Genomic DNA, 12,142 nt, shown 5'->3' with positions numbered 1-12,142 from the left:
AAAAAGCTCACATCACCATATGAAGTCCATTAATGAAGAAAATGTTAGACTTGGACTACTGGTCCATAAGTACGAAAATGAAATCTTAGTCCATAGGCAGGAGCTTTCAGAATGCAACACTTATTATGAGATGAACATGGCAATGTTGCAACGCAGACTAGTCAACTTAGAGTCTGCCCTTAACAGTACCCGGGTGCCATATTCTGGGGATATAACCACCAGTCCCCAGATGTCAGCATCACCTGAGCAGCCAGCAGACAGTGTCCTACCAACAGACGCTCAGCTGCCACCTGCCTGCCCCCCTGCTGATGTCCATCCAACTACCACAATCTGCAACGACGAGTCCGTCGTCGAGACGAGTAGTGTCCTACCACCTGACGCTCAGCTGCCACCAGCCTGCCCCCCTGCTGATGTCCATCCAACTACCACAATCTGCAACGACGAGTCCGTCGTCGAGACGAGTAGTGTCCTACCACCTGACGCTCAGCTGCCACCAGCCTGCCCCCCTGCTGATGTCCATCCAACTACCACAATCTGCAACGACGAGTCCGTCGTCGAGACGAGTAGTGTCCTACCACCTGACGCTCAGCTGCCACCAGCCTGCAATCTTCATGAGAACCAGCCTACTACAGTCTGCAACGACGAGACAGCCGTCCAAACGACCAGCCCGTCACCGTGTGACCAGCCCGAGATTGCCCTATCTTCAACACCGTGTACCGGCCTGCTTCGAGAAGCTCCTTATGAGACAATTGTTTTCTCTGATAAGCTAGGTAGCAAGATGGGTCATATGCTGAATGACTATCTCAGGCAAAATGTAGTTAACATATGTATGCCAGGCGCCACATTTAAGCAAATTGTGGATAGGATAGTATCAGGGCAATACAGCTTGAACACTACAATAGTAGTACTAGTAGGAAATAGCATAGATGTAACGAAGGAGGACCTAATTCAGTGTTATGACGCACTTTCTGACATGAATGTTACGAAAACCATAATTTGTGCGTTCCCCTACTCCGCTTCACGGACCACAAAGCAGAACAGCTATATTCATGATTTAAATATGTTATTATTTAACATGACCTTTGGTGACCGAGAGAAAACGATGTATTTCGATACAAATAAATTTATTAATAATTTTATTTTGACCAGGAGTACATTATTTGTACCTAAATTTTATAAGCGACAGATAGCTAAGTTGTTAGCTTACAATATTTATGACCCTGTTATAAGTTGTATAACAGAAGTAGGACCAACTGATACGATAGTTAGTAGTAATACTAATGTAAATTTAAACTGCCAGGTACGACAAGAGATGAGCAACTGAGAGTTGTACACCAGAACATTCAGGGGCTTTCTCGCAAACTTCTAATGTTAGAATTATTTTTAGAACAATACGACGTAGACATAATTTGTATTACTGAACATCACCTAAAAAATGATGACATGAATTTTAATGTAAAAAATTACAATGTTATTAGCTCATTTAATAGGAAATCGTTAGACAAAGGAGGATCATTAATATTTGTAAAGAACAATTTAAAATGTAAGGAAAGGAAAGATATTGTAAAATTATCAGTCGAAAGAATAGCTGAACTAGCCTGTGTTGAGATGGACAAGTATATAATTGTAAGCGTGTACAGGCCCCCATCTACTGACTATAAAGTATTTGAGAAAGTGATGGAGGATAGTCTTACCATCTTATCTAGGAGCTCAAAACAAGTGGTCGTGGTGGGAGATTTTAATATTGATTTATTAGTTGAGACTTCTATGAAATGTTCTATAGTTAACTTGTTTAAGTCATTTAATTTAAGTAATGTTTTCCTGGAACCAACCAGAATTACTCCCACCTCAGCGACTTGTATTGATAATATTTACTGTAATTGTGATTTTACTAATAATTCTGTAATCAATTGTTTACCATCCGACCACAGTGGGCAAATTATTACGTTTCCTTGTACTTTTGAACGTAAGTCAGCCACTTTCAAGTTCAGACCAGTAACATCATACAGAATTGATAAGTTTAAATCTCGATTGAACAGTAAACTTGACTACTGTAGAAGCTCTGAAAGAAATCCCAATGATGCCTTTAAGGAAATATTTCAAGGTTTGTCTCGAGAATTTGAAAACGTGTTCACTAAGAAAGAAGTAGATGTTAATTGTAAACTAAGTCTTAATGACTGGGCAACATCGGGAATTTATAAGAGCAGACGTAAATTATATGATCTCTATGAACAGCGTACATTTACTCATGACGATAACTTTAGAGATTATGTAAAGAAATATACAAAGATATTCAAAGCCGTTTGCCACCAAGCTAAATCAGATTATATAAATAGAAAGATTAAAAACTCTAATAACAAGATTAAAACCGTATGGAATATCATTAATACTGAAACCGGGAAGAATAAACCACGTGATTTAAATTTTGAACTTAAAATTAATGATAAAATTGTTTCATCTAGTGAAGAAGTGGCTTCCGTCTTTGAAGATTTTTTCCGTAGTATACCGATAGCTACAACTGAGAACCTTGATTCATCTTGCGCTGAAGCTGAACGTTTGCTAAGAGGGAATGCACCGCCTTGCGATCTCGACTTTCAATTTCATGGTATAAATACACAGACTATAATTAGCACTTATAAAGAATTAAATTTAAAAATGACCGAAGATTTATGGGGCATGTCCGTTAAAGTTATTAGTCATGTTATTGATATCCTAGCACCCCACTTGGCTAATCTTTTTAACAGATGCATTGAGGTCGGTGTATTCCCCGATTTGATGAAACTTAGTAAACTAATACCGCTTTTTAAATCTGGTGAGAAAAATGATCCCAATAATTTTAGGCCTGTATCAGTTTTGCCAGTACTGAGTAAAATATTTGAAAAAATTATGCTGCATCAAATGCTTTCGCACTTTAGTATTCACGGCCTTCTCCATAACCAACAGTTTGGTTTCACCAAAGGTCGATCTACAACTGACGCTGGTGTCGCGTTGGTCAAACACATATTTAGTGCTTGGGAGGAGCGTCTTGATGCTGTGGGTGTATTTTGCGATCTATCGAAAGCATTTGATTGTGTGGATCATGCCACTCTACTTATGAAACTTAAATATTATGGGCTAACTGGCAAAGCTCTTACATTATTGGAATCATACTTGAGCAACAGAACTCAACTAGTTGACATAAATGGAGTGCGTTCGGCTGGCTGTCCTGTCAGTATGGGTGTTCCCCAAGGCTCGATTTTAGGACCATTCTTGTTTCTTGTATATGTTAACGATTTACCGTTTTTGGTAGATAAATTATGTGAGATAGTACTGTTTGCTGATGATACTTCACTTATATTTAAGTTGAAGCGACAAGAAGTCAATTTTGACAATGCAAACAGTGCTCTTTCCATAGTTGCTAATTGGTTCACTGTAAATAATTTAGCTCTTAACTCCAAGAAAACAAAATGTATTAAATTCACTTTGCCTAATGTAAGACAAGTAGATACATATTTGACATTGAATAACGATAAGCTAGAGTTAGTAAATGAAACGGTATTCCTGGGTATTACAATTGACTCAAAGTTGCAATGGGGACCCCATATTGAGAGGATAGCCGGTAGATTGAGTTCTGCAGCTTATGCGGTTAGAACCATTAGACAGTTAACAGATGTAGATACAGCCAGGCTTGTGTATTTTAGTTATTTTCATAGTGTTATGTCTTACGGAATTCTATTGTGGGGACGAGCGGCTGACATTAATCAAATCTTTGTTCTGCAAAAACGAGCAATTCGAGCCATATATGTATTAGGGTCTAGAATTTCATTAAGAGATACGTTTAAGGAAATAGGTATACTAACTGTTCCATGCCAATATATCTATGAAAATATTATGTATGTTCGTAAAAACTTAAATTCATTTAGTAAAGTAGGAGCCACTCACGGTATTGAGACCAGAAACAAAAATAAGTTGCTTTTCCCCACACTCAGACTTTCGAAAACAAACACATCATTCATGGGGAACTGTATACGTTTTTATAATAAATTATCAAATGAAGCAATAAATCTTACTGAGCAAAAATTTAAGAATTATGTTAAAGCTACATTATGTAGTAAAGCTTACTATAGTATAAATGATTATTTAAACGACAAAAACGCGTGGTCTTGTCCACCTCAGCTAAGGCTATTGAAAAAATGAAATGGATATAGGTACTTAAGTAAAATTGTAGGTACTAGATATAAGTAAAAATTGTAATAGATATAAGGAAAAAGTTGAAAAGATGCTCGAGGAGTTTCTTTCGCCATTTCTTTCCTTCTCAATGACGGGGCCTTTGTGAAATGGTGGTAGATGACTATCGACAAATAATTGTAAAATTTTACGTCGATTAAACCATTTGAATTTGAATTTGAATTTGAATTTTTGTTTGCTTAGGTAACAGCTATGTTTTTGCTTTTTACAGACACCAAGACTATGACCGTAACAGTAACTTGGTTGTTAACGTAGAGGACAGCATCATACAACAAAATGATTCAGTGTATACTGTTGAGTGGCCTTAAGAAACTTTGTATAGCAGTGTAAACACTAAAAATGAAACTCCAGATCTAGATATTGTCACCAATGAGTAACTACTTTGGAATTTATGTACAGTGTACGGTGGCCTGCGCCTAAAAGTATACAGGCGGAGTTTTTAAAATAGCGATCCCTGATGATGAAGGGACCAGCTACATCTGTTATAAATCCGGGGATGTGTTGTGTGTGATGTGTGTAGCAGTGGTGTTTATGTGGATGTGCTTGAGCAGCATGTGAGCTTGAGATCGCTATTTTAAAATCGCCGCCTGTATACTTTTAGGCGCAGGCCACCGTACATACCATCGCTCTTACGGTGAATGAAAACATCGTGATAAAACCTGCATATCTAAATTTTCGAACCCACCAACCTGCAGAGGACCAGTGTGGTAGGAAATGGTCCAAGCTTAGGAGTGGAGTTTAGACCTTAAGGCGGACATGGACAAAGGCTCCATTCGAGTGAGCTAGGTGCAGGTACTGACACCCCCACAAATAATAGAATACTTAGTATACTATACTACCATTATTAAGTTTCAACTAACAACTCAACCAGCATTCATTGTGTGGATTACTAATGTGTTATATTTTTTGTATAGCAGTGTGTTTAAACGGAGAGGATAAATAAAAGTTAAATCAGTGTGTAATTCTTTTATTTTTAGTGTATTTATTAAATGCCTAATCCTTATTTACATTATGTTCTTTCTGAAATTGGTTATAATGATTTTCACAAACACGAGATTATCGGATAATAATTATTTCACAAGCCACTGTTTTAGAACAGTTTTATCACTTGGTAACATATGTCCTCCTTTTCTTTCCCAATATAACGGATCTGAACAACATTGCAGCATAGTAACTCGATATGATGATAGTTATTTTATAATTAATAAGCTTATAAGATTCAAGATTTAAAAACTTTATTTGGCGCCAATTTGATAAAGTCGCCTTTGATAAATTTGACAGCTATGGTACCTCTTTACCTCAGTCGACAGTGGCGCCAACTGGTGAGCAAAAAAACGGTAGTCCCCATTGGAAAGTGATGAACTGACCTCTTTATTATGCGTTTTGTTTATTATACTAAGAATTCTTGATAGGTACCTATGTACATAACGCGCGCAGATAAGTGTTTATTTTATTTTATTAATACTTTATTGCATAATTTACACTAGTAATAATGTACAATCAATTAAAAGCATTTTCAAGTGTTATGAAAATGGCTGCCATAAATTTTGACAGTTATGCGAATAGGACGTGATAGCATGGGTGCGTCCGTCATTTTCAAATAGGTCCTTTAACTGTGAGTGTGATAAGTAAATATTTAGTTTAGAAAAGGGTTCTTACCTTCGGCTTCATCTAAAATCGGGTTTTCTTCTTCACTGGTCGGTGACGCGGATGGCTTAGTTTCTGCAATTACAAACACGTTGTTATTACTTGTGTAACTTACACAATGCATCTATTCATTTAAAATGAACGTTTCTGGGATGTTATCTGTTCCATAATCTGAAATACTTTTAAAAGGATTTGAAACTGTGTTGATCTTTATTGTATACAATTTAGGAATATTTATAAAGCGACTATTAGTATAGTATCGATCATATCAATTTCAGTATATGCACTATGGAAACTCATCTCTTTTGCTTGCTTATGCTTAGGGCCAGTTTCACAGTGTCTGGATAGTGGCTACCCGTGTTATAAAAGACATGCTGTCACTCATTGTGAAACAGGCCCTTATACTTATTATAATTCTATATCCTATATAGTAACTTTACCAGTTTTCTGCGTCCTGGTGAGCCTGGCCGAGCTCTCCCCCAGGTTGAGGTCGAGGCAGTACGACGACACGCTCTCGGTGAGACGGGTGCGTTCTTCTGACTCCGCTGTAGATAAGAAACAACAAATTTAATTATTTACATTATATTAAGGGCCCGTACAGGGTGACGTGCCGCGCCAATTTTGGGTTTTCAATGCTCTTCACACAGCACACGCAGTGACACGCACACATGTAAGTTTGCACAGTGGGTCGATAAACTTTTACTCGCCAACTTTATTGACAATTATGTTCAAGTACATTTTGGGTGATTTTAGGGTAAGTAAGTATAATTCTTACTTACACTGGTAGGCACCAGGAAAGAGTAGAAATTAATAGAGGTGCCACTTTACTCTATACTCGGTACCCGATTAGCTTTCTCAAACAAATGTGGTATTTACTTGTAGAAAGGTAACTAAAAGTATTAAAGTGTAGATAATAAGTTTCGGACATCCTCCAGCCAACTGAACCCCGACGACAAAGCAAAGTAAATACATAGTGTCGCAAAAGGGCTATACTAAGCCAAAAGGGGATGACTCAAGGGCTCATTCTGAACAACTTTTGTTCTACCAGATTTGCAAATTCGCGAAAAAATATATTCGTTTTCCATGGTAAAAAGTCACATGTCCAACAAAGTTTCTATGAAAAAGGTTTTTTTTTGTTAATTTCCAAAACTCGTACAGCAAAAGTTCAGAATGACCCCCTGTCTTACTCCTTTTTACCCGACTGCCGAAGGAGGAGGGTAATGTTTTTTGATTGTATGTATGTATGTTTGTCTGTTTCTTTGTTCCCTCCTGTAGCCTAAACGGCTTGATAGATTTTGATGTATGAGGTATTGTTAGAAGCGTATTGATGGCGCAATGGTTATAGGCTATGTGACGTTCCATTAAAATGTACGTACATAGCGCCCTCATAGAGGACATAACGTGATGATCGAAAAAATTATTCAACTTTGCCGTGTAAGGTATCAAATGAAAAGGCTTGATTTTCACATTACAAAAATATGCATATTGAAGGTATTTAAATAACAACACCAAAATTATTGAAATAAAAAATGATCATGAACTACTGACGTAAAATTTCATAAAATAAAAACAACTAAAAAGTTACAAATAAAAAAACTTGACCGCCACTCAAGGCCGTTTTCTAAGTAACATTCAGCTAAATGGTGAACCCTCTGCTGGTCCCCGCCTACGATACTTTTCATTAACATTGGGACTTGTTTTCATCTTTTTAGCGTGCAGTCGGGTTTTTTGTTTGTTTATAATTTGATTAGTACTATATACCGCTTTTTCAATTCCTGTAAGTACATTTTTTGGTAGCAGCATAATATTTTTATTGAAAAAAGCAACCGTTATAGGATCTCTTTGTTGTCCGTCTGTCTGACTGACTGTCTGTCACCGCCCTTTTTCTCAGAAACGGGTAAAGATATCAAGCTGATATTTCGCATAGATGGGGAGTACCCCAAAAAAAATATCATGGTACTCCCTGTCCCACACAAGTAAATTGGGGCTTATATTTTTTCCAGTTATTTTGATGTGTACCTATCCTTTTTTTCTTTGTTGTTTTGTATAAGTATGTGTTTCTAATCTTTAAATCTGTATTTTTTTGTTGTTGCTGTCTATGTGTCGAATAAATGTATCTTTATCTTCAAATCACGCCATCTATCGTTTGTTTTTTTTGTGGCTACTGTCTATAGAAGAAATTCCGTCACTGAGAATTTTACGTTACGAATTTATTTTTATTTATTTTATTTTTATTTTTACATTTTCGTGGAGAACCAACAGCATTTTGTTAATAAATAATTATTACTTATGAACACATAACAACTTGATGCCATTAACAGAATGAACTTAGTAAACCCAGTAAACCTAACACATCCAGAGGAAAAATAAAATCTCTTTCTCTCTCTCTGAAAAACATACTTAATAGCCCAAACTCGATGCTTTTAGCTATAAACATCTTTGAAATAAAATTGAGCCACCACCGTGTTACTGCCCTCATCAGATCCTCACGAGACCATACCTCAACCAGCACCAAGAGACTGTATTTTTGATCCCTAACCTAATGTTCGTGCGTATTGTCACCACTTAGATCCATTCGCTATATTCCTGCTCCTCATCAGACCTTTACGAGACTGTAATGTCACGAGAATATTGCACACTATCTAATTTAATTTAATGTATTGAATATAGAGATCTATCTTCGGGAGAGCCTCACTCCTAGGAGACGCGTCCCCAGGTGGCGGATAGGGGCACGCCCGTCTACTTCTGTAGCAGGGTAGGAATGAAATAAAATAGTTCCCGCGGACCAACAGGCCGGAGAAGGACACTCCGTATGAAACCACTCAGGCTGCCAGAAGCCTTGGGGTACCCCCTAAACAGACTGGCTCTGCGGGCACGGACGCACAGATGGCAGCCCCATCGTCGTGATCGGGGTGCTGTGGGCTAATCACCTGCACACCCTTAAACTTCAACCGATTATGAAACCTTTCACAAGAAGCGAAAATAACCGGACTCCCTCAACGACGACTTTTGGCATGAAACAACGGACACGGATTGGATGTTGGAATGTCAGAACCATGACTCGCCCTGAAGCACTACCACAAGTGGCAAAAATCATGAGGGACTACAACATTCAAATCTTAGGTTTAAGCGAGACGAGATGGAACGGCTTCGGAGAAGAGTCTGCAGACTATGGAACCACACTTCTGTACAGCGGCAAGGAAGACGAGGGCGCGAGCAAGGAGTATGGAGTGGGTCTACTCCTTAGCCGCAGTGCGAAGAATAGTCTGCTGGATTGGAAGCCCATATCAGAACACATCATAGTGGCACGATTTGCCTCGCGCGTTCGCAAGGTGACGGTTGTCCAGTGCTATGCCCCTACCAACGCAGCTGCAGACGAAACCAAGTCTAAATTTTACGACTCACTAGAAGCGACCCTGAAGTGTGTTCGCAAGCAGGATATTGTTATTGTCATGGGTGATATGAACGCGAAAATGGGCTCAAACTGTGTCGATCGGACACACTACATGGGTCCTTTTGGAGCCATCGGAGAAATAAACGAGAACGGAGAACTCTTCGGTGAGCTATGTTCAAATCACGGGCTTGTTATCGGCGGAACGCTGTTCCAACACAAGGAGTGTCACAAAGTCACCTGGATATCTCCAGACGGTGTAACACGCAATCAGATTGATCATATTGCGATCAGCCGCACCTGGAGATCATCTCTGTTGGATGTTCGTAACCGCCGAGGAGCTGAAATCGACAGCGACCACCATCTTGTTCTGGGTGAGGTGCGCCTGAGACTGGCTATCCCGTCGCGAAAGTCTGAAAAAACCGCCAGACGTTTCGAAGTGGAAAAACTAAGAGACCCGGTATACAGGGAGGAGTTTCGTCTATCCCTTCGGAACCAATTCGAATTACTAGAGGAACTCGAAGACGAACAGATGGAAGAGTCTTGGAGCCGCATCCGCACGGCGTTCACCAAAGCTGGCGAAGAAGTGCTTGGTTACTCAAACCGGAGGAGAGAGGAGTGGATGTCTGCAGAGTTATGGCAAGCCATTAACACCAGAACGCTCATCAAAGCCCAAATGCTGCCCCATCCTGGAGCATGTCCTACAGAGCTGCTAGAACGGTATCGATCACTGCGCTCATCGATACGAAAATTGGCACGACGAGACCGCAGAAGAGCTTACGATGAACTGGCCGATCGAGCGAACTCTGCTGCAAATCGGAATGTAAGGACGCGCGCAATCAAACCCAAGTATGATGTTAGAATGACGTTTATTGGTAGGGGGAAGTGTTGCCACACTACACCTTCCCCCTTTTCGAAAAAAAATGTTACATAAATCATTTTTTAATTTTCTATTTAAAAATTTGTTCTACTACTTAAGTCTTGTGAAAAAAAAACCAAATTTAAAATAATATACATAGACAAACATGGTTATAGTTAAATTTACTTACAGCAATATTCATGGCTTAAACATTAAAGGTTATTAAAAGTATATATATGATGCATTTAAGTGTGAATAACGTCAAGATAATTTTAGTTATATTTATAGTGTACAAGTTAATACAATATTATTACCAAAATAACTATGATTTCATACATATCGATAACACTGTGGTAATTTAAAATATTTTATAGTAGGTATACCATTATATAGAGCCAAAACAACAAGAAACTATAATTTTGCTAAAAGTTTACATAATATTATAATGAATTTAAGTATGCAATATAGTAACAAGTATAGTATAATTTTCTGAGGATGAATATTTTATTTTGAATACAATTTTAGTTATTTATATCCTAATGCATACCAAGTTTAATTTAAATTTCGTTCTTTCACCAAGGTAACTAATATCTATTGCTTATACAGAAATACTTACTTATGAATTGTATAATATTCAGAAAACCTAAAATTTATAATAATAAAGATAGAGAAGTTCGGTTTTTGTAGCACTGAAGACACAAAACAATTTTACCTATACTTGACAATCTTGACATCATAAGTTTTTTTTTTTTTTAATATATTGATAACTTTAATATATTTTATCTATAGATATGTACTTAGGCACTATAGGATGATTAAGTTTGTACTACTTTCGTAGTCAAATATTTATCTGCTACTTTATCTTTTAACAACTCAAATTAGGTGATACACAGTACCTCAACAGTACCTATTTTCGTATGACATTTGAAACCAATAAATGAAAAATATTTAAAAATATGTATGTTATTATTATTAGATATTCATCATGTTGAATGAAGGAAGTCATAATCAGAAGCAAGCACAGCTTAAAACATCATCTAATTAAGAATATATAAAATATACGAATGATTATACATTTGTAACTTAGAACTACTTATAACGTAATGTTGACGCATTGTTGACGACTCGCTTATTGATAATTTATTACCCAAATATAATTAATTAATGTATTTATTATTTAAAAATCTTTTATTTTATTACATCTTTATAGCTGTATAGGTACCCTTAAAATGTATACTCCAAACATATTATTAGATTTCATAATAAAATTTCAATAAGTATTTATATTAATTATTTCAAGTTATTTAGTTTCAATATTATTAAAACTTGTTCTACAAGAAACTCATTTAACACAAGTTGTGTCCAACTAAAATTCAAAATTATCTAATGATTATAGAAGGATTTGTCCTTGACTGTACTTGTAAATATATTTAAATGTAAATTATTAGTTTATATGATTTATTTACTACATTATGATTAAAACTTTATCTTATCTTCTTTTTTATATATTAAACTACGTCAGTTTAATATATAAAAAAGAAGATAAGATAAAGTTTTATTAATTCAAATAATTATAATGTTTCTTCCTATACATATTTCCTTTTTTAAATACTTCTTTTGACATTTACTATATTTTATTTATTTTGCGTATATTTATCATCATTCATATTCGTTTATTTTCAAAATTACCTTTAATCATTTATTTATACTTTATTTCATTTATTTTGCGTATATATTTCATCATTCATATTCTTTTATTTTCAAAGTCATCTTTTTATTATTTATTTATACTTTTATTTCATTTCACACACATACATTTACGAAAGGTACATATAATTATTTCCACTCTTTGGTGGGCCAGCGCTGGTCTTCATTATTTATTTATATATTTATCTGTAGGGTACGCAAAACAACGAGAGTCGACTCTTTAATAATTATAATATAAAAAAACACATGTTCCATAAATATTACAAGGGCACATTTAAACTAGCTCTACTCTTAGGCAATTCCAAAATTCT

The 12,142-nt window shown here is 36.4% G+C and overlaps 1 protein-coding gene across 1 annotated transcript in view; it reads right to left on the bottom strand.

The window, feature by feature from the left end:
- Nucleotides 1-12,142, bottom strand: part of LOC105388239 (putative 1-phosphatidylinositol 3-phosphate 5-kinase) — a 32,635-nt gene that overhangs the window by 12,482 nt on the left and 8,011 nt on the right. The window contains exons 2-3 of the mRNA XM_048631748.1: nt 6,315-6,419; nt 5,887-5,949 (exon numbers count right to left, since the gene is read on the bottom strand). Of these exons, the coding sequence (XP_048487705.1) occupies nt 5,887-5,949; nt 6,315-6,419 (168 nt within the window). The remainder of the gene's footprint in view (nt 1-5,886; nt 5,950-6,314; nt 6,420-12,142) is intronic.

The sequence above is a fragment of the Plutella xylostella genome, chromosome 29 (genome assembly GCF_932276165.1).
Source record: "Plutella xylostella chromosome 29, ilPluXylo3.1, whole genome shotgun sequence".
Taxonomy (NCBI): domain Eukaryota; kingdom Metazoa; phylum Arthropoda; class Insecta; order Lepidoptera; family Plutellidae; genus Plutella; species Plutella xylostella.
Note: the sequence above shows the minus strand (reverse complement) of the source record. Positions and strands in the feature narration are given on the sequence as shown.